Source organism: Leptidea sinapis, chromosome 3, assembly GCF_905404315.1.
Source record: "Leptidea sinapis chromosome 3, ilLepSina1.1, whole genome shotgun sequence".
Taxonomy (NCBI): domain Eukaryota; kingdom Metazoa; phylum Arthropoda; class Insecta; order Lepidoptera; family Pieridae; genus Leptidea; species Leptidea sinapis.
Genome location: NC_066267.1, coordinates 15,099,281 through 15,123,850, shown reverse-complemented (window position 1 = coordinate 15,123,850; position 24,570 = coordinate 15,099,281). Strand labels below are relative to the sequence as shown.

Genomic DNA, 24,570 nt, shown 5'->3' with positions numbered 1-24,570 from the left:
AAACATACATACAGGTGAGGTTAAGGAACGTAAGTGGCGATGGGCAAGGGATCTCAAACCTTGCCTGCGAAACATAGCGTTACCAAAGACTATGTAATTGTACATGAACAGAAGGCGCACTCTTCAAAATCAATTAAGAAAAGGGACTCTAGCTACCATACGATAAGGTGTAATTCCGATCGCACATCCTACATTTATATTCACCTATCTTACCTCTTCTGACGTCGTTAGGGTTGTCTTCTTTACTTACCTAGTTTAAGGTTATCTTATAAAAATACCCCATTTTTTCTATAATATAAATAGGTAAATAATCGTAATTTTTAAATCAGTATGATTCGTTGTCAAAGCGACATTAGTTGAAAATAGTAATGTATGCGTTGGAAGACCACGACATAGTCAAAATAATTCATATTTCCCTCAAAATGTAGGAACTGTTTTTGTACGTGAGCGTCCCTACTGGATAGCCACGCTGACGTGGCCGTCGCGTCTACTGAAAATCCCGATTCCTACACGGAGAGTAAGACAGGCCTTTCGTTACTTGGCTGTTATCTAGCTAGGTTTTCCGTGCGAGTGTAAAACAATAGTCTGCCTCGTTTGTGCTTTCGTCGTTAGATGGCACCGTGACTCTCTCACACCTAAAATTCTGTTGCTAAAGCTAGCGAAAAAAAACAGGTGATGAGCGCAATTGACTACAATTTGGCCGCCCAGAATTTTTGGGCTTTTCAAGAATCCTGAGTGGCACTGCATTGTAATGGGCAGGGTGTATCAATTACCATCAGCTGAATGTCCTGCTCGTCCCGTCCCGTATTGTCATAAAAAAATCCAGGCGCCTCCTACGACACCCTGGATCCTAATCTCTTTACTCCCCTCGACCGATCTAGGCATCTAATCGAATTCCGGCGTTGATTAAACTTGGTATCCGTCATATTATTAACATAGGCAAAATTCACAAACTTAATAAACTCATTAATGTTAAGGAATTTGGATTGAAAGTCAATAGAATATTAATTTTAATTTACTCATTCATTAACCTATTCTTCATCGGGTTCATTTACATTTTCATCTCTGCTAGATTCATACGAACCATCCTTTGGAGCTTTACTTTTAGCAGCTGCTGCTTTCTTTTCCTTTTTTCCTTTTGAATGATGCTTACCACTTTTTTTGCTTACATTTTTGTGTTTGGATGTTTTGATTTTTGCGTCTTCTTTTTTATCAGGCTTTGTTTTGGGCTTTTCTGTTTCTTCTTCTACTGCACTTGAATTGTCTTTTGCTTTTTCGCTATTCTTTTTGGCGCTTTAATGTGAAAATATTATAGTATTAGTGGTGTGTATTACAGACATATCTGCTCTTTCAACAATTGTTTCTAGTTTTCTATGATCAATATGTCTCTTATAAAGAACGATTTAAAATTCTTCAATTCAATGAAGAAGAAATTAAATGTATAGAAAGAGGACTTCACAGAACAATAAGCGAAAATAGTTTTACATTTTTTTAAACTAATTTTATTCTATGAAGTATCTATATAATACGAAAAGAAATATTTTTATTCACAACTATATAATATTATGCACTAAACACCGAAGCAGTATTATTATCTTGCAGTAGTTTTTCATAGTGAAGTTAATTTTTTGATGTGACTATCTTAATTTCTTATATTAGCTAGCTAGACAGATATATACCGCACTACCTAAGAACAATATCTTTTTTATTATGGCAACTATTAGATGCTTGTGTGCGTGGCATCTTGACACTCAATGGTATCTTTCAAATTTTGTAACAAACGCTTCATGTTATTTTACATTTTACAAATTAATAATAGTTTTTCTAATTTAGTATTAGTTTTACTAAGCAACCCGGTATTTTAGTTTCAATTATTAGCAGAGTTTAACAGAACGTGTGGCACGTCACACATTGTACAAGACTCGCTCGAGTACGCCCACTTGGGCGTAGTATTAGTTGCCGAACTTTGCGACTACGCCTACGGTATCTAGTTGCAGCGCAGCGGAGACCAATTTTTAGTATAAGATGTCTAAAGAGTAATAACAAGCAATATAGACCGGATACCAAATATTTACCGGATAGTCGTTTCATCCTTAATACAGATGATCACATATAAAAAGGCATAAAAGGCATTTATTTCTCAAAATTGATTCCTTTAGATTTTTTTTTAATGTCATTTCTAACTGCTAGATACTACTACCGCTTCGGAAACAAATGGCACTCTGAGAAAGAAGAAGCGGCGAAAGAAACTACCAGCACTCTTTTTTTGCGCTCTTTTTAATAAAAATATACAATATTTTACAGTCATTTCTATCGCTATAAAATAATTACAATATATTCCCAGGCTGTCCGATCATTTAGATATTCAGCTTATATTAGGATTTACGACACAGCAATTTTTTTTATAAAACATTTAAACTTATTTATAGATAATGCCTGAACAGTGGCTGGGACTTTATTAGAGAAGTGTATACACTTACCCTTAAAGCTATTTTGTATCTTATGAAGCTTACTAGAATTAGTTACAAGCAATCCCTTATTTCTAGTGTTATAATATAAATAATATATATATATATATATATGAAGCAATACATGTGAATAAACAGAAGTACTTAAGTAACTAATAAACAAATATTATTTTAAGTGCTGATATAAATTTAAATTATAAAAAGGTCATATAAATACCCTTCATCTCTTAGGCTAGGCTTGTCATCGCTGCAAAGAAAGTATTTGATTAAAATATCTCATTACGTTACTTCACCCCGAATTGCATAAGCTATTGCAAAGGTTTTCTTTTATTTAAAGATAGATTCGCTTTTCCCAGAACTAGAGAAAGCTAAGTTAATGGATCTTCTATGGGCTTCTAAGGGGTATACGCCCTGTACTTTCCCCGGGGCGTAAAAAGAATAGGGGAGTCCCAGGCCCATGGGTGTCGTAAGAGGCGACTAAGGGCTTTTTAGAAGTGGGAGAGTCACGCTGCCGTCTTATGACGTCAGCACAATCGGGCCAGACTCGCCCGGGTTAATTACCACACTCGCACAGAATACCGGCGTGAAGTAGCGGCCTAGTGCCGCTATGTTTCGCATAGGTTAGTGTCGAGGACCGGAGGCCATCCCTTCCCCCCCCCCCCCACAAAATATGAGAGCGGTTCGTAAAAAGATATTACCCCAGGAGGGTACCGGCTCTACCAGAGCCGGAGAATCCCTCCCCGAGCACTCTCGCTCGGGCCGCCCTTCGTATTCTGGGGTGGGCACAGTCTACAGGTCCCATAGTGGTAACGCAGAAACCGATCATCTCATGGGCTGCGTTCAAGCGGCAATTGACGTCGTGCTTGCACAGATCCCCTCCGCTGAAATCGTAGTCTTGGGTGATTTCAACGGGCGCAATGCCGAATGGCTTGGATCACGTACCACAGACTACGCAGGGCGATCTGTTCATAATTTTGCATTGGCGTATGGTCTGTCCCAATTGGTTGAGTCGCCAACGCGGCTCCCGGATGTGGATAGCCACATGCCGTCCTTATTAGATCTTCTGCTGACTACACATCCCGATGGTTACCAGGTCATTGTCGACGCCCCTCTCGGAACGTCCGACCATTGCCTGGTCAGGAGTGTAGTGCCTATCCGACGCCAACGTCGCAGACCACCAGCGACCCGCCGCGTTTGGCACTACAAGTCAGCAGATTGGGATAGGATGCGTTCCTTTTTGCATCCTACCCTTGGGGCAAGGTTTGTTTCCCTTCGGATGATCCTAGTGCCTGCGCCATTGCAGTAGCCGATGTGATACTGCAGGGCATGGATATTTTTATACCAAGCTCTGTAGTACCGATCGGTGGCAGATCACAGCCCTGGTTCGATAGGTCAGTTAAAGCAGCATCTGACTGCAAAAAACAGGCGTATCGAACTTGGGTTGCGGCGCTGGGCACAAAGGATCCGAACTGCAAAGTTCTTAAGAGGAAATATAACCGTGCCTCCAGATTTTTAAGCGGCAAATCGCCCGTGCGAAGTCTAAGCACGTCGTCAAAATCGGCGAGCAGCTTTCCAGTTACCCGAACGGAACACGCAAGTTCTGGTCGTTGTCGAAAGCTGCTCTAGGTAACTTCAACCAGCCGTCCATGCCGCCGTTGCATATGAGGAATGACACCCTGGCCCATACGGCAAAAGAGAAAGCCGAGCTCCTGTGCGCTCTTTTCGCCTCCAACTCTACTCTTGACGACAACGGAAAAACACCGCCGACCATCCCGCGGTGCCAGAGCTCTATGCCTGAAGTACAGTTCAGACAGAAAACTTTAAGGCGAGCTCTGTTTTCGTTGGACGTCAGGAAGTCGAGCGGGCCGGATGGCATTTCTCCAATCGTGCTTAGAACGTGTGCCCCTGAGTTGACGCCGGTGCTAATGCGTTTATTCCGGCACTCTTATTCCAAAGGCGTAGTCCCTGACTCATGGAAGTCAGCCCTTGTCCATCTGATCCAAAAAAAAGGAGACAGTTTGGATCCGGCGAACTACAGGCCTATTGCTATCACTTCCCTGCTCTCCAAAATCATGGAAAGCATAATTAGCCGCCAGCTTTTAGTATACCTAGAGGGTCACCAGTTGATCAACGACCGACAGTACGGCTTTCGCCATGGACGGTCGGCAGGTGATCTTCTGGTATACCTAACACATAGATGGGCGGCGGCTATTGAAAGCAAGGGGGAAGGCCTGGCAGTTAGCCTGGATATAGCGAAGGCCTTTGATCGTGTATGGCACAAGGCGCTCCTCTCAAAACTTCCATCATTTGGGCTTCCCGAGAGCTTGTGCAAGTGGACCTCCAGCTTCCTCACTGGGCGTAGCATACAGGTCGTTGTCGACGGATATTGCTCGAACCCGAAGCCCGTGAATGATGGAGTGCCCCAAGGCTGTGTGATATCTCCTACGCTGTTTCTTCTGCATATCAATGATATGTTGGACACCTCCAACATGCATTGCTATGCAGATGACAGCACTGGTGATGCCGTATACACGGGCCATGCAGGTCTCTCTCGGGAAATCGTCGACCAGTGCCGGGAGAAACTTGTGTCTTCTATCGAGTCCTCTCTCGTGAAGGTCTCGGAATGGGGTAAATTGAACCTTGTCCAATTTAACCCCCAGAAGACTCAAGTTTGCGCGTTTACCACTAAAAAAACCCCATTTGTCGTATCACCGCTCTTCGAGAACACTTCTCTTAAAGCCGCGCCTAGTATCGGAATACTGGGTCTCGAAATCTTGAGCGATTGCCAATTCCGTGGCTATTTGGAGGGCAACGCCAAATTGGCTTCGAAGAAGCTGGGCGTCATCAATAGAGCACGGCAATACTTCAAGCCGGCCCACATTCTAGCGCTCTACAAAGCGCAGGTCCGGCCACACATGGAGTATTGCTGTCATCTCTGGTCTGGTGCACCCCAGTATCTGCTCGATCCATTTGACCGCGTGCAGAGCGTAGAGCAGCTCGAATTGTCGGGGACTCAGTGCTCTGTGAACGGCTGGATCACTTGGCGTTGCGTAGAGACGTCGCTTCATTGTGTGTCTTCTACCGCATTTATCACGGGGAGTGTTCCGAAGAGCTGTTTAACCTGATTCCTGCCGCCGAATTTCACCTTCGCACGACACGCCACAAGTTAGGATATCTTCCCCACCATCTGGATGTGTGGCGGTCTTCCACAGTGCGGTTTTCAAGAAGCTTTCTTCCTCGTACTACAAAGCTGTGGAATGAGCTTCCTTGTGCGGTGTTTCCGGGACGATACGACATGGGTACCTTTAAAAAAAGCGCGTACACCTTCCTTAAAGGCCGGCAACGCTCTTGTGATTCCTCTGGTGTTGCAAGAGAATGTGGGCGGCGGTGATCACTTAACACCAGGTGACCCGTACGCTCGTTTGTCCTCCTCTTCCATAAAAAAAAACAACGCATTGTGAAATAATCACGCTGCGCCCGTCATCCTTACGATTAACCATTGGCACATGGATGCCGGCTAGTTAATGGGCACCACAACGGCGCCTTTTTCTACCGTGAAGCAAGCAAATAATGTGAACATTATTGTATTTCAGTCTGAAGTGCGCTGTAACTAGTGAAATTACTGGGCAAATGAGACTTAACATCATACATCTTAAGGTGACGTGTGCAATAGTTGTGCCGCTCTTTTTTTGGGGTTTTTAAGAATCCTGAGCGGCTTTGCACTGTAAGGGGCAGGGCGTATCAATTACCATCAGCTGAACATCCTGCTCGTCTCGTCCCTTATTTTGATAAAAAAAATCTTAAGTCTCTAAGGTGGCAGGGTCCATCGTAATGTAACCATCGTTGTATTATTATCTAAATCAAATCAAATATCATTCATCATCAGGTCAAAAAATTTGACCCTTATGAATAGGTTTTACTTAGTGAGAAGTAGTGCCAAGAAAGCCATTTCCTCTCTTGAATTGTCACATACAATTTCAGCATTTTACAAAATATTTATACAATACCTGTAAAGACACAATACATTAATAGAACAGTACTTTAACTTCATGCTAGAGCGTCCTAATCGACGCACGCACACATTCACACTATATACACGGCCGCTAAGCAATCTTGGGGAGACAAAACTATTAATAAGTACCACGCCATACGCCGCCGAGACCGGTCGCTGTCCGAGTTAAATTAGCTGCGCCGCGCTGTCCGCGTCGTCAATCTTTTTGTATGTAGCAACCCTAGCTCTCCAGACGTAGGTATAAATTTCAAGGAGACCGCTGAGTTACCCTACTGTTCAATTACTTGTATTGTGGTAAGGAGATGCAGCACAAATACTAGAACGTTTCACCTTATTTGAGCAAATTAATTAACTAGCTCTCAACGAAAACCAAATTTGCCTTGAGAGCACCGACTTAAGCAGCGTTGGGTCAGTTCACAAGCATAACTCCCCTCGCCATGTCTTAGTTGGGGGAACGACATCACCACAAGCGAGCAAGACTAAGCTTTTTTTGTTATGGAAAAGGAGCGATCATTGCTACAGGTAGATGATTCGGCCCAACACCAGGACTATCTTCTCTTTACGTCACTTGTTTTAAAAAAAAATAAAGACTTAGATTAACAAATCGATTGATAAATTAAATCTTACCTGTCACTATCATCATCATCGTCGTCGTCATCACGGTTTGATGAACTGGGAAAATTAAATTTGAATTGAAAATTTACCTTACCTTTAAGGCTTACGAAAATTTGTGCCCTAAATAGTATGTCGTATAAAATGTTAAAGTACAGTTTGTAAGCACAATGGACCAATGAATGAGCATCATGCTGATTAATAAGTATGGTCAGCAAATAAATTCTTATGAAAGAAAGGCAACGTGACATCGTGAGAACATCCTAGCCCTCACATATTTATTTCCTCACTTATAAAAGAAACAAACGTTATAAAATTTTTAGGCTTAATCTTAAATGGAAATTGTACTGGAAACTTCAATGTCATATTGTGGCAGAAATCATTCAACAGCCACGAAATAAATGTGTTCTGCGCACCTATACAAGATTTTACTTCAATAAACAATTATTTTAAATGCAGATTTCTTTTCCAATGTAATCAGATTATTTTATCACTTTAAACGGAATTTATAATACTTAATATAAAAAAATAACAAACCTATCGTTATTTTCATTCCTGTAAATAAAATATATCATGTGTGTGTTAATCAGCTAGGGTTGCCACTTGTACTTCATTATAAAGTATTATATACTCTAGTTTTAAGTCAAAAAGAACGGGCTACTTATGTCAATGTTAGTATCGATTATTGTTGTTATTCATGATCCGCGTGTTCTCGCCTCGTCAGCGTTCTTTCAGAGAGTTTTCTGTAAAGACTTCCCTGTAAATAAGACCAGTGGAAGGCATCTTTCCAGATGATGAGATAAACAAGCAGTATTATGCAAGTGCAAGTCGTTTGAAGGGTGCCAGTGATAGTATTGTGACTTAACATCCTTTGTCTCATAGTGATAAGGTTCAATCAAGAATCCTAAGATCCACTTAATTGGGGTTTGGACTATCACATTAGTTATTAGATGTAACCTCAGGCTCTTTAATTATAAATGTTTATTGTACGATATGACATTGTAATCCATATTTAAAAAAAAATAAGGCCTGAGGCAGTCTCTTTTGAATGGGTGCTAGATTTTGATGTTTAATAAGTGATTATAAATCCTATTTTGAATTAAAATATTTTTATTTGAATAACTATTTACTAGAAGCTGATACTTTGTCCTTGTACACACATGACTGTGGAAGTCGTGCTTGTAAGAATCTTTGTTTCTTATAAGTTTAATAATAAAGGCCGGCAACGCTCCTGTGATGCCTCTGGTGTTGCAAGAGATTGTGGGCGGCGGTGATCACTTAACAACAGGTGACCCGTACGCTCGTTTGTTTCTATTCCATAAAAAAAAACTTCATATTTAATGAAGATATCGCAACAATTTTAGATAAGGGCCATGTGTTTAAGAAATAAAACATAGAAGACAATATTTGGAATCTATCCAGTAGGTCTGTGATTATGACAGATGAAAACCTCTATCATTTTATTTAGATAGATATGCAATCTTTTGCCCAGTAGTGGATGTCTTATACCTGTTAAGTAAGTATGTACAAACCTTAAGTCGATGTCATCTCTGAAAATTTATATACGTTGTATTTAACCTGCATCATTAGCTTAATTTTTTTTAGTAAAATGTTAGTCAAAAATTTGGTAAACAATCCCAATTATACCAAATTATAAATAAATCATCATATAATACCCATAATAAAATCCAATCAATTTGTTCAAAAGAGAGCACTTATGAATGTTAAAAGTTTGTACCATTTTAAACCATTTCGGAAAAGAAATTAGGCAATAACTCATGGTCACTTTTTTTAATCAAATATACAGTTTCATCGTTTCACAAATTATTTTAATTCAAATATCCTCTTTCGGAAGAAAATACATAGAGTATAGACTTTATGTGGAACTGTTTTCAACGTGAGATTGGCTCATCTGATTTGTTTCTTATTATTTTTTTATATTTATTTATAATTTAAGATATTACATAGATAAAAGTAAGTATTATTACAAACACTAAACCTTTTAAAGCTTAACTGTGAATGTTAGTCACTTAGTTTTTACTAAAAAAAAATATAAACAAAAACTTTAATTTTTTCGTGAAAAACTTTTAAAAAAAAAAAATTTTTTAATGTTTTTGAAGTGATAACTTCTTTAGCCGTGTTGAGCACTTTTATTGGGATGGGTATCAAATGTTAAACTCGCGTCAGGACACGTGGCCTGATCAAAAATTCGTAAGACAGTCGTTGAAATATAAATTGTCATTTTTGTGAATGATAGCGCAATCAATGAATATTGTAATTAGCCACATAAATGCTAGTAGCCAAATTTAGTCCCATCACCTTTGTTACGTATCTCTTCCAGGGGTAATACGAATTAACACTAAAGAAAACTCAAATCATTTGTATAAATGCTAGTACTTTTATATTGATAAATAAACCAATTCGTGCGAAATTATCCCCTTAGCATTCCAAAATATTCAAACATGCACAAACGTTAATGTTAATAACCGTTTTTCTTTTCCTTAGATCATTTATACGTCTAGATAGTTAACCTCTTTCTTGAGCAATGCACGCACAACATAAAGTGACATACAAATTGCGAGTGCTTGTCACGCACACTATATTAACCTGGCCTGTTTTCATCGGTTGTCTATCAGCAATAGGTTCTATCTAGACGTATAAATTATCTAAGTTGTTTGAATATATAAGGATAATATAAAAAACTTACTCGTCAACACCGTCCCAATCTACTGTTATCTCTTCATGAGTGATGCCTGTTCGAAATACTCGTCTGCAACTCTCCCTGATAAAGAAGAAACAATATTGTTTTTTATGCAAGAAACAGGATTTGATTTTTTTTTAAAGTGATAACCCTCACTTCTGGGATTAATTATACAAATTAAATTAATGAATGATGCGGAAATCGAACCCACGACGTCTCGCGCCCCGTGCGAGAGTTTTTCCGACTGAGACAACGGTTCGAGTGACGTATCGTTGATAAATCTTGTTTTAAATTTTTTTTTGTGTTAGAAACAAGTTGTATGAAGTTCCTCTTCAGTGCGGTTTTCATGGAACTTTCTTTCACGTACAATCAAGCTGTGGAATGAGCTTCCTTGTGCGGTGTTTTTAAAAAGATACGACTTGGGCACCTTCATAAAAAGCCTCTGTTGTTGCAAGAAATTGTGAGCGACAGTGATCATTTTACACCAGGTGATCCGTACGCTCGTTTGTCCTCCTTTTCCCATACAAAAAATTATTCTCAGTTATAAATTTATATCCTTAGATTAAGGATTGGTCTCCGCTGGGCTCAAACTAGATACCGCAGGCGTACTCGCAAAGTACGGCAACTTTTACAATGTCTCGAACAATGTTTGACATTGACCTGCCACATGTTCTGCTAAACTTTGCTAATAATTGAAACTAAAATGCCAGGTTGCGCAGTAGGACTTTGTAAAAATAATACTACAAGACTACAAAAGACACTCTGATCTATAATCAGTAATTATATTGTATTTTATTACAATCAAGAAACATTTCTTGTAAAATAACATGAAGCGTATGTTACAAAATTTTAAAGATGTTATTAAGTATCAGTATGCCACGCACACAACCATCTAATAGTTTAGCAATAAAGAAGCTCTTAGAAAGAAGAAGTTCTTAGGTAGTGCGGTATCTAGTTGTATCGCAGCGGAGATTAATCCTTAATCTAAGTCTATACCAAATTTATTTGTAAGGCTGCAAGAGTTTGAAGCGAAATATAAGAATATTACTAATACATACTCCACGTCCTTATTAATAGCACAGGAGATGAACTGTCGGTTCTTAAACACACTGGTGTAAAGGAATGGTCCGTGGCAGCTGTGACTCTTCGGGTCGATCTTGCATGCTGATATGACACCAACAACTCGTTCTTTTCCTTGGTACTTCACTATCAATGGACCGCCGTGATCGTTCTAAGGAAATGTGAATTTGTGAGTCAATTCAAAGACGTAGAAAATTACCAAAAAAAAAAGATTGACGTAAGAAAAAAAAAGTGTGTGTACTTTTATGTATGCATGCAAGAAGTTATACTTCTTTGGCCTAAAGAAGCAAAAATCATTAAAATTATTTATTCCTCGTGCTATTCTACGTTTTTAGAAAGAATAATTTTGTAAAAATCTTGCAAAGATGAGCTTGACAGTTAATTATTAAATAAAGAATAGGGCCGTATGGGCTTCAACCCTTTGCCAGTCCTAATAATGGGCGGAGAAACCAAATAAAAAAAATTACGAACGACGCAAATGTCAGAAAATTTTAGGAACCAACTTCAACCTGTTACAGTGATGCGCGCGCATCTTAAAGTTCTCTCTCACTCTCATCATTTTTTCATAACGCGCCTAACGAAGTATTACTTCAAAAGAGAAAGAGAGAGAAATTAAGAAAACAGAAAAGATATAGAAAATTGGTAAGATATAAGATAAATTTCATCAAATAAAGCTGATGAATTCAAATTCATTGCCGACTAAATACTACAACGCGAAGGCAATTTTTTCAAACATCTTTATGTTTTAACCATCTTTCGTTTTCAATATTCACATAAAATAGGGACATTCTGAAAGTTTCAAGAAGCAATTACTTGTTTTTACATTTATCTTCTCCCTGTGTTACTTTTAAGTGACAAAAAAGTGTATTAATTACATTTTAATATATAGACGAAAGGATTTCTTCATCCTTTGATTTCAGGCGACAGGTTCTAAAAGATCAGTTTGCTAAATTTCATTCATGTCTAATCACTCTTATTACAAACTTTAACGAATGAGTAGACACTTCCTACTAATATTATAAATGTGAAAGTTTGTATGTCTGGATGTATATATGTATGTTTGTACTTCTTTAACGCAAAAACTACTGAATGTATTTTGATGAAACTTTACAATAATATAGCTTACACACCAGAATAACAAATAGGCTGTAATTTATAAAACTGTAGTGTGAATTATCCAAAATATAAAAGAAGTATGAAGTAAGTAGTAAAGAAATCTGCAAGCTATTTATGCTTGCTCCCCAAAATTCACAGGAGTTACAAATATACATGTTTATCTTAAATAATCCTACAAAAAAGTGGACCATAAATAAATTAAAAAATATTAATTTATTTGCATGTAAATATTGTCGAACGCGGGCGCCGGGCAGACAGCGATGAAGGTTGTGTCCTTAATGTAATTTATATATTGTATGTATTGTAATAGTTTTAAAGTTTTTTTTTGTGGTTAGAAGACACGTATAGAAAGATAGTTGTTTTTATAACATCACATCGGTAGGTTACTTTACTTTATACTTAACAATGCAGCTAAAATTAAGTTTTGTTCTAATTTTATTAATGTAAGCTTTAAAGATATAATTAATAATACATTATGGACTACATGGGACTTAAGTCCAAGAGTGTTGTAACTCCACAAGTCGTTTAGTGTGAGATTTAATCATAATATTGTCGTCATTGTCACGAAGGACAGAACAAGGGCGATATAAAATTAGGTAGGATATTAAGAAAATTATTATTGAAAGAGATAACATTAATAATATTACCCAAACAGGTTCTTGAATCTATGCTTAATAATTTTGCTACTATTTTATGTATGCAATATAACATAAGCGTGTTGTTATCTTAATTAAGTAAAATTCTGTGCATGCTGTGATTTCCTGTAAGTGATCAGACACTTAGCATTAATTTAATTGCATTGTTTTTATTGTTGTATTAGTGTACTTGTTGTTGGAAATCCTAATAAATAAATCAAATCCTTGCCTTCACTTATTTCCATAAAATGTTATGTCTGAAGTAAGTCACCTCACAGAACCCTCCTTGCTTAGTGCTTCTACGTGCAGTGTAGTCGTCTGGATCACGTAAATGTCGCCCCAGGTCTACTTGATGTGAAGATAGATCATCATCACCTTCATTGTTGCGTCTTTGTTCTACATCCGTACAGTTGGCGTATTTTTTCTGCAAAAATATTTTTTTTGGTATTGATTTTATTTTAAATCGTCGTGTTAGCATCATTTACGATAGCGGAGTTGCATGAGGAACAAATTCTATTACAAGTTTCATTCCGTCCTATAATAGTTCTTGTAACTGGAATAGAAAAATTTCGTTTTATTTCAAGTATAACGATAAGGTACTTGAATTTTTTTCTAGGGAACATAATAATATAGATATATTAGTTATATTACAAAATTCAATATAATTATATTACAATAATGTGTATTGTCTGGTGTAAACGTCTCGTTAGGATCACACTCATTTGGGCGAAAGATCTGTTCAAGGTGATCGGCAAATATTTGAGCTTTTTGCTCATTGTTCACTGCCCATTTCTCATCTATGTCCTTTATAGGTACTTGAACTGTTATACAATTTAATTTATCTGTAGAATCTATGTTATTGTTTACATTTTCGCATAGAAATATAATGTCAAGCATACCCCGACGAGCTGTTATTTTTGTAGGTTAAAAAATTGTGACCTACTATTGTAACCACTTATATTGCTTATGATTTTATTATTTTTACATAGTTGTCGATTAAAAGTACGTCACTATGTACTGAATAATATGGATACCATATTGTTCTGTTAAATTAAATCCGTGTAATGTCTCGCGTTTGGGCACAGGTGACAGGTGGAACAACAAGTAGCATCGCACCTGGGGATATCTGGTCTCGACTAACGACTGATTGAAAGTTGAAACTGACGACAGCACTGATTAGTGAACAGTGAATACGAATTACGAATTACGAATAGACGCGCATGCGCCAACAGAGACAGACCACTATTACTGATTACTCCAACGCCATCTGACTACAGTAATGACTAATGAGTAAAGATTAGTTTAGTAAACTCAAGTCTCAACTCGGGACTCAGTCTTTTTTTTTATACGTGTGGACCCCCACGGGCCGTCACCCCACCGGGGTTTTCGGTAGGGTGGTGTGTCGGAATCGAACCGACTAAAATCACACGGTGTACCATACCACGCCTTTGTAGGAGGAGTCCGGGAACGGCGTTATTAATACATCCGGTACAAATATTATATAATTAAAAATCCTTTGTGTGGGTAGAGTTCGAACCCACACTCCCTCTCGCGAACGAGAGCTTATATCGGTGCTTCACACCACTCGGCCAACCCGATTTAACTCAGGACTCAGCCTAGCGCAACTCTCTAAGAAAAACGCTTTTGTATGAAACGTGCAGCCATTGATAAATTAACAGATTAAGTGCCGGGAGAAACTTTTGTCTTCTATCGAGTCCTCTCTTAAGTAGGTCGCGGAATGGGGTAAATTGAACCTTGTCCAATTTAACCCCCAGAAGACTCGCGCTTACCACAAAATAAACCCCATTTATCGTACGTATCACCGCTCTTCGACAACACTTCCAGCCTCGCCTAGTAACAGAATACTGGGTCTCGAAATCTCGAGCGATTGCCAATTCCGCGGCCATCTGGAGAGCAAAGCCAAATTGGCTTCGAAGAAACTAGGCGTCATAAATAAAGCACGGCAATACTTCAAGCCGGCCCATATTCTAGCGCGGTCGAAGGTCCTGACACATTTGGAGTATTACTGTCAGACCAGAGTCTGGCGCACCCCAGAATCAGCTCGATCCATTTGACCGCACGTAACGCAGAGCAGCTCGAATTGTTGGGGACACAGTGCTCTGTGGCTGGATCACTTGGTGTTGCGTAGAGACCGCTTCATTTTGTGTTTTCTACCATTAATCACGGGGAGTGTTCCGAAGAGCTGTTAAACCTGATTCCTGCCGCTGAATTCCACCTTCGCACGACACGCCACAAGTTAGGATATCATCCCCACCATCTGGATGTGTGACGGTCTTCCACAGTGTGGTTTTCAAGGAGCTTTCTTCCACGTACTACAAAGCTGTGGAATAAACTTCCTTGTGCGGTGTTTCCGGGAAGATACGACATGGGTACCTACAAAAAAGCGCGTACACCTTCCTTAAAGGCCGGCAACCCTCCTGTGATTACTCTGGTGTTGCAAGAGAATGTGGGCGGCGGTGATCATTTAACACCAGGTGACCCGTACGCTCGTTTGTCCTCCTTTCCCATAAAAGTGATGCAACAAAAATACTCAAACGTCAAAAACTAAATGGTTTACACGAATAAGTAAAAAAAAGATAATAATTAAAAACATGAGTTATTGAGTACATTACTGCATTAAAACTAAATAAGGGCCATAAACTAAGGAATACTCAATTCAGCGGTAGTCACAGACGTGTATAAATAGCACTAGACCAGGGCAATTGCATATGTTTGACAGCAAATTTTTTGTGCCTATTTGAAGCGAGCGACCACAGAACTAATTTGACGTATAATACAAATGGCTGCGAAGGAACGAACAATACTCTGAAGTTGAATTAATTTCGTTCGTTTTCCGTGTTATTTATACTTCAAGAATCAACGTAATAAAGTACACAATTTTTTTTTGTTAATAGTTTCCCACCATCTATGTTCTCCACTAGGTTGTCATCACTAGTTTTAGTACCGCATAAAAGGCATTTATTTTCTCAAAATTGATTCCTTTAGAATTCTTTCTGATGTCATTTCTTATACTACTAGATACTATTACCGCTTCTGAAACAAATTTCGCTCTGAGAGAGAAGAAGCGGCGCAAGAAACTCTCCCAGCATTCTTTTTTTTGCGCTGTTTTCAATAAAAATATACAATATTGTACAGTCATTTCTATCGCTATATAATAATCACAATCTAGTCCCAGGCTGTCCGATCATTTAGATATTCAGCAGTGGAGTAATAGGATTTACGACAGAGCCATTTTTTATAAAACATTTAAATTTATTTATAGATAATGCCTGAACAGTGGCTGGGACTTTATTGTAGAAGTGTATACATTTACCCTTAAAGCTATTATGTATCTTATCATACTCTCGCTACATGGACGATAGCGCCAAAATAGCGAATTTCAAACAGACACAAAAGTACTCTGACAGCCACCAGTCCAGTGGTATACAGGGTCAAAGATTTTCTAAAAATTACTTGCCTCGTCTGGGAATCGAACCGACTTAAATGTAAAAAAAACTCACTATACAACATACTATGTTACTTAAGAAGAATTATTAGTATATGGCCATTCTTTCGATTGGCATTATAAAAGTAGGGGTGTTTTTCTTGTAATTTTTAGAAAATCTTTGAATGCAGAAGTACTAACTCTTAAAAATAACATAAAGAGTCTTTCAGTAAAATAGCCTATCTTCGATATATAAGGTACTTTCCCTTCATGTCCCATAACTTTGGGACGCCCTGTATAGTAGAGGTCAGTGGCGGTAGGTAATCGAATACTTTACATACGTCACATATTTCACTCAGTCGCTTCATGACGTCTCTAGTGCAGATCATGTATTGCGTTATAATGTTTCTAAATCTTTCAGCCCACTTCTTGGCGCACTGTTCGTTATCCATTATACACACTTTAGCTTCTTGCAAGCATTTTGCGTTTTCTGGCCTCATAGAATCCCGACGATAAACTCCCTAGTATGGAAAAAAAACAATATTGTATATTATAGTAATTTCTTTGATTAACGCGAGTGTTACATGTTTAAATAAAATACTTTTTAAAGGATTAAAACGCGTATTATCTACATAAGCTATATGCGTAAAAGTTACATTTTTATAATTTACATACGTAGAAAACGTGCCCTGCAAATGTCAGGAAACGTCGTGTTAAATTAATAAATTGTAAATGTAAACTATTTTAATCATTTGAAAAGTATTTTATTTAAAAAATATAGCATAAGAATATAATAATCAAACTAATACACGAATACAATTTTAACATCACGTGAAAAGTACAAATTGATGATTAATAAATTGTCCAAACACTCTCTTCTTTTGCAATACATTGATAAACGGCTACAGATACTTAATATTTTAAGCTTTTGAATAACTGAGTACAGACGATGTAATTCATTATTTCATGGCCAGTAAATGGGAAAGGTTCTAGAAGGCAGAAGACCCTAATTTCAGAAAATAAATTAAGGTTCTACGAAAAAAAGGGAAAATGGTTTGATAAATTGTGACAACAATTAAAATCGTCAGATTGCTACGTAAACGAAAAAATCAGAAAAAGTACGAAACTGTTGTATTAAAATTCAAAAGGTATAATTATAATTTGTAAAATGAAATGAAAAAATAATCGCAAGAAATTTTTTAGCCTATCTGCGCAATATAGTTACAAAGTTTTGAGTACAAACGTCATATATTTGTTAGTGGCTATCCTTACCTCTCTAAACTGATAACCACTTCCCCATCCGGCTATAAATCCTTTGGTACCAGCTTTTTCCAATTCCCGACTGACATTGTTGTAACATACCAGATCCGTTGCAAATTCACAATTGGACTCTTTCACGCCGAGCTTGAACGGTTTGTCTACTTTCACTATTGCTATATCATTAGCCGACCATTTTATACTATCTTGGAAATCAAATTTGTAATCTGTAAATTTTATGATATTATATTAATAATTTCATCAGAAAAAGTGACGAGAATAACAAGATGTTTTGATTAGTAATAAGCCCTGCCAATTATTAATTTTGAAGTAAAACTTCTTTACGCACACTTCGTATATGGACATATCATTCGCCGTCTCATAACGGCACGGCAAAAGTGTGCTTAAAGAAAATGTAAGCACATTTTTTTCCTTAGTGGTGTGTCAGCTGTGTGTCAATCGACAAGTCAAAGTTTGCATTAAAAAGACTTAAATAATACGTTAACGACACAAAAAAAAGATGGTGTGACTTATCATCGGTAAGGTTATTTTATTTATGTAAGATTGATATGCAAAAAGCCTAAGTAATTTAATAAAACGAATATTTTTTCATTAAATATGGTACAATATTATTGAAAAGTCCCCAGACAACGCCCGCTTGTCAGAATGGGACACATGAAAGGACACAGTCAGAAATTAAAACAATAGAGTCGCTCTTTATAACCGACTTCAAAAAAGGAGGAGGTTCTCAATTTGTCGGTATGTTTTTATTATGTTTTTTACCTCAGAACATTCGACTGGGTGAACCGATTTTGATAATTCTTTTTTTATTTGAATGCTGGTGCTTCCCGTGTGGCCTCATTGGTGCAAATCTACGATTTACGATTTAAGAACTTTATTTCTCAGAAGAATATTACAATATTCACTTATAGAGAAAATATATTCTAATTACTATATAATATAATATGCGAGCCGTGAGAATATAACAATATCTATAATATATCGTAAGTAAGTAAGTAAAGTGGAAAAAAAAAACAGTAAACACACACTAGATGAAACACTTAAAAAGAAATAACTATACAAATTATAATCTAAAGAACATTCATAAATAAGTTACCTACACTACACTAATGAATATCAACTAAAGACACAATTCTGAATACAATAATACAAGAACTTTAGTGAATTACGCGATCGAGCGGCGCGATGCGCATGCGCAGACCGTCATTCGCAATTTGTAAATATTATAAAGCTGTGACTACACTGCAGCAACAATTATTCATCTACTTATTTTTAAACCGTAACAATTTTTTATTTATATTTTTAAATGTTTTCTTTTAATATTTTTTTAAAAGTATTTAAGCTTTTGATTTATTTAATGTCTTTGGGGAGGCTGTTGTAAAGTTTCGCCCCTTCAAACATGATATTCTTTTTTCCGTAATTAGTTCTAGGTGTTTTTATATAAATATTATTTGCTTGTCGAGTTATCCTTTTTTGTATTTGGAATGTTTTTGTAAATGTCACGTGGGAATGTATCTCTTTAGATAGAATTTTCCTAATAAGAACGCACGTTTTATACTTATAGAGTTGAGAAATATTCATGATTTCGGTATCTTGGTAATTTTTTGCGGATGGTGTTAAGAAATTATATCGGAACAGTGATTTAATAATTTTATTTTGTGCTATCTGTAGCGGTTGTAAATTAGTCTTTGACGCAGTTCCCCAAACTTCAATTAAATAATCTAAGTGAGACTTGACCATAGAAATATAAATAGTGAAGTGCACTTGCCTTGGGAAGCATCGTGCAATGCTACGTACTGCACCAGTAAGTGATGTTAACTTTTTACGGATATATTCTATATGCGGTTTCCATGTGAGTTTGCTATCAAGTATCAGACCGAGATATTTTTCTTTATTTATTTTGTTTATTATTTCACCATTGATGGTTAAGTTATTATGGCTTCCAATTTTTTTGTTTTTTGCTGTGAATAATATGTAGTTTGTTTTAGATGTATTTAAAGTAAGTAAATTACATTGTAGCCAGGTGTGTAGTAGATCCAAATCATGTTGTGCTTGTTCTATTATTGTTGTTATAGTATTTCCAAAGTAAAATAGACTTGTATCATGAGCATACAGCGTGATATCTCCACTTAGGCCGATTTTATGTATGTCATTTATATAGACTAGAAATAATGATGGGCCGAGAATAGAGCCCTGAGGAACGCCACATGTGATGAGTTGGGGTAACCTCTCAACTCTATTAATTTTAACTATTTGATATCGGTTTGTCAGATATGATTTGAACATTTTAAATGCAAAACCAGAAAAACCAATGTTTTTTAATTTTGTTAGCATGATTTCGTGGCTTGCAGTGTCAAATGCTTTTTTTAAGTCAATGAATATTCCTAATGATATTTTCTTTTGATCAATGCCAAGTTTAATTTTTGTTACTAAGTCAATTGTTGCTGCAAGAGTATTAGAATTACAACGAAATCCATATTGTTTTTTGAAAAGAAAATTTGTAGATGTAAGAAATCCATTGAGTCGATTATGTAATATTTTCTCAAATATTTTTGATAAGATAGGAAGCACAGATGTTGGACGGTAATTACTGGGATCCATTTAATCACTGGACTTGTAAATAGGAATCACTTTTGCTATTTTTTTTTCTGACAATAGCAACCATGAGAAAACCATAAAAGTCTTAAAATTTGATGTACGTGCGCAATAAATTTACGAACACAATATCGCGCCAACCGATTTCGATAGTTCTTTTTTATTGAAAAGGATATACTACAAAGGTAGTTTGATTATGGAATCCATGGAAAAGTAACAGAACTCTTCAATTAACAGGAGTAAATTAACGATACTAGGCCGAATCTTTTTTATGCTATCCGGATGTTTGAGTCAAGTACCGTAACGTCGTTATGGTCAAGTAATTGTCGTAGTAAAATACGCTTATTATACGTTCATTGCTGCATTGCAAAATTTAGTAGATCTACACATATTTAGACAAATTATTAGTAAGTGTAGTTCAGATTCACTAAAAATCTAAAAATAACAAATAAACAACCGACTTCAAAAACACTATTCCACAACAATAGATATAATATGCACTAAAAAGTATAAACATATTTGCGTATTTTTATACAATTTAATCAATAAATCTAATTTTAGTAACGATTATTTTTATTTTTGGAGCCGGTGTCAGCCAAGGTAGGTTTGTAACTATATACATTGTTAAAGGTGAGCTGTGTTTGAGTCGCACACAGGACGTGAGGAAGCGAGAGGCGAGAACGGGGCCGCGACGGGAGGACATCGATTAAAAAATAACAGTCATGGTTACTAGAATTAAATTTTTAACAAGATTGTCTAAAAATACGTATTTTATTAACACGTTATCACGGAATTATGGTTACCTAGTGATAATTGATACTTATGTTCATCGCAAATTTGTAATATTTTTCAGCTTTTCCGTACACGAGATAATAAAAGAGTTGGTAAAGAGGGAGATGTGAAGAAATTCACAAACTAAATAAGCATATTTATATTTTACTTATATACTTATTTATTTAAGTTTTTTGGATTTAACCACTTTTAAAATTTGACAAAAGCTGTCATACATGTTGAGGTCCGCTTACATATACGTTTTTACATTATTACATTTCTAAGTCTAAACGACAAATTGTTACATGTGTGTTACATTTCATGTTAGGTTTGACCAATCTGTATTATTTATATATTATTATTATCTTATTGAATGTATGACGAGAGCGTTACTAAGGGTGTGACCGGGCGAGGCGAACGCAAGTTGAAAGGGAGATATAAGTTATTGAAGAGATACAGAGATAGTTTCGTTTCGTATCTTAATGAATAATATAATTACAACATTCTATCATTCCTTGTAAAACATATAAATAGTATTTAGTTAAATTTAATTATTATATATTTTAGTTTAAGTTAAATTGTTTCAGTGACAAGTGCCGAAAACTTCAAAGAATGTTTTCTTCAATCGCGCCTAAAGATTGACTATCGACCAAGGCATCCAAAAATTTTCTGTTCCATGTTAGCGACATTGTCTAATGCTATACTACTGTTTCATGCTCGCACAGATAAGCTAGTCAATAAGTTGAATATAATTAGTAAAATAGAGTCGAGTGCAATCTATGGTTGTTAGGGGAAACACCAGCTCTTTAAATGACCATCCTACTGAATCCGCTTAGCAGTATATATATTGTCCATTCATGCATTAGCATATTGGATTACTTACACAAATTAAATTTGAAAACACAATTTATGAACGATGAGGGAACCCGCGACCTCTCGCGTTCCGTGCGAGCGCTCTCATGACTTCGTAAATGTATAGATGTTAAGATTTGAAAGAGCGACATCTCAAGTCCATTTCCTAATATGCAAATATTGGGGTTGAACACGTTATCAACAGCTGTACAGTAGATTCTGTAGATGATGCCACAACCTGAGAGGTGAACAAGACAACTCGAACGGTTGGCTCAGTGGAAAGAGCGCCCGCACGAAACGTGAGAGGTCACGGGTACGTCCCACATCGTTCATAAATTTTGTTTTCAAATTTTATTTGTGTAATCAGTCCCAGAAGTGAGGGAAAAATAACAAATTGTTCAAATTGTACTTAATGGACAAATCATTTATAAACTTACTCTTGGGTATACATTTCCAGACAACACGCCTTCTATGGTTACAGACGCAATTATTGCTCTTATAATCAAAACTGTCAACGAAGCGGGTGGTACCAGGGACAACGTAGAAATGTTCCGCGTCCTCAACGCAGGCCGCTGACGTAAGCACGTAAGAAGGGTGGACTATGACGCCACCGCATAGCCAGCCTCTGTATTTATGTGCTTTTGCTGACTCCTTTGTTAATTGTAAATAAACCTGAGGTAAAGATAATAAAAAATAAATTTAAAAGATATAGTGGATATTCTAATATCTCGTGAAGCTATAGATATTTTATTGCATCCGTTATAATAAAACATTTCTTATCTATTATGATCATTTTAATAGCTTCATCATCATTATCATCAACCACTGGAAGACGTCCTCTGCTGGACAAAGACACCCCCAAAGATCTCCACCACGATCGGTCCTGCGCTGCCCTCATCCGAAGTATTTCGGCGATCTTGACCAGATCGTCCGTCCATCTTGTGGGGAGTCTACCAACACTGCGTCTTCCGGAACGTGGTTGGCATTCCAGGACTTTACTGTCCCATCGCCCATCTATATCTTTACGTCGCACTATGTGCCCTGCCCACTGCCACTACAGATTCCCAATCATCTGGCTATGTCGGTGACTTTGGTTCTCCTACGGATCTCCTCATTTATGATTCGATCTCGCAGGGAATACTCCATTGACCATTCTTCATTGCCAACATTGTTATACTTTATTTATAACAATGTTTTAGGGCAACGAACAAAATATGACTTTACAAACACACTTATATATATATATATATATATATATATATATATATATAAATAATATGAATAGGAGTTAATTCAATTACAATTACTGCATTTATAATTTTTAACTAAGTTTTAAGTCAAATTTGTTTTTTATAATTTAAAACTAATATCTACAAACATTATAATACAACAACAAAAATATTATATGAAAACAAAGTAAATCACTTGTGGAATTTTAGTAATTTCTTTTTATACTGAGCAAACGGCAATTAGTATTAATCAATATCCTGAGATTTGGCCAGTTTGTTAAATGAAATACAGAGTGTGGAAATAGTTGCGTTTTGACCCAGATTAGTCCTAGATAGTGGTACTAAAAACTTTTTAATAATTCTTTTTATTAGCTTTGAAGGAACGTTTATTAGGAATTTTGACAGTAAATATGTTGAATCTATCTTAACGTTAAAAATATTGTGTAAAATCAAAATATATATGTTCTAACCATTTTTGGTAGCTTGAGCGCAAGTTCAGTATCTTCGGAGATCGGATGTAGCTGCTTATATATTCTTGTTTCCTTAATCAAAATCTCCAAAGGGATAGGAAATACCAAGTGTGGATTTATGTAATAATATATAATAAACTATTTTAAACCAGACGTGGTCGCTAACTATAGGCCTTATGAGAAAGCTCATGGTCGCTCAGAGGGCAATGGAGAGGGAGTTTCCCTGTGCGATCGAATCAGAAATGAGGAGATTTGTAGGAGCACCAAAGTTACCGACATAGCCCAAATGATGGCGAAACTGAAGTGGCAGTGGGCAGGGCACATAGTTCGCCGGACAGATGGCCGTTGGGACAGTAAAGTCCTCGAATGGCGACCACGTACCGTAAGACGCAGTGTTGGTAGGCCCCCCACAGTGTCCAGCAGTGGACATCTTCCGGCTGATGATGATGACATAATAAAGATTATATTAAGTAAATACTCACCATATAAGGCCGTTTACCAATACCAACTCTCTTGCTATACAAGATTCTTCTTGTATCCACTATCGTTTGGTTTTCATATTCCCAGCCTTCATCGTCGATTTCGTCTCCATTAGTATCAGTTGCATTGGTTTTATTTACTTGGGTTTCATTATGATCGCCATTTGTGGTTTGTTTAATAGTTGTATTTGTGGTTGGATTTGAAAAAACTGCTGCTATTACTAAAATAGCGGAATAAAATATAATTTAAAGTATTTCGTTGGCTAATTACAAATTTCATCCGTAATAAGTAGTGCAAAGTACAAGATAGTAGAACTAATGAAACTAGAAAATAATTTATTCTTACCAATTAAAAATAAAGCAAATACGGCGACACGAAAAGTAGACATCGCAAAACCTAAAAGAATTCAAAGTGTGTTGGATTGGAATACCAATGCAATTTGATTATTTTAATTAAATGGCCAATTTCATAGAACGTTTTGCTCCATGATTCTTAATTAAATAAAAACTAATAATTCAAGATAGTTTTTGCAATATAATAACGAATAAATTAAAATTGTATTTTTCCATTCATTTCGGAAATTTAAATTGATGACGACCTACCTACAGAATGCAAGGAAGATCATTTTTGATTGATTAATGTCCCTCAAGAGCTTGTAGACCTGGTGTATTAATAATTAAATAATATGATTGAATTAAAGAAGATTATGATTTGAATTCATTAAATTCAAGAAGAAAGGATAAACTGTTATTACTATTTACCAGTGCGAGGCTCCTTTGCACAGGATGCCGGCTAGATTATGGGCACCACAACGGCGCCTATTTCT

At 36.6% G+C, this 24,570-nt stretch overlaps 1 protein-coding gene across 1 annotated transcript; it reads right to left on the bottom strand.

Annotated features, from left to right (window-relative positions):
* Positions 1-999: 999 nt before the first annotated feature.
* On the bottom strand, positions 1,000-24,234 carry LOC126979525 (uncharacterized). Its single transcript, XM_050828854.1, has 13 exons — positions 24,090-24,234; positions 23,747-23,964; positions 22,003-22,237; positions 17,342-17,553; positions 16,411-16,590; positions 12,896-13,048; positions 10,852-11,024; positions 9,800-9,874; positions 8,625-8,642; positions 7,630-7,647; positions 7,108-7,152; positions 2,686-2,715; positions 1,000-1,293 (listed from the first exon to the last, which is right to left on the bottom strand). Exons 1-13 carry the CDS (start codon positions 24,130-24,132, stop codon positions 1,032-1,034), a joined length of 1,662 nt encoding a protein of 553 aa, XP_050684811.1. The 5' UTR covers positions 24,133-24,234; the 3' UTR covers positions 1,000-1,031.
* Between the last annotated feature and the right edge of the window lie 336 nt (positions 24,235-24,570).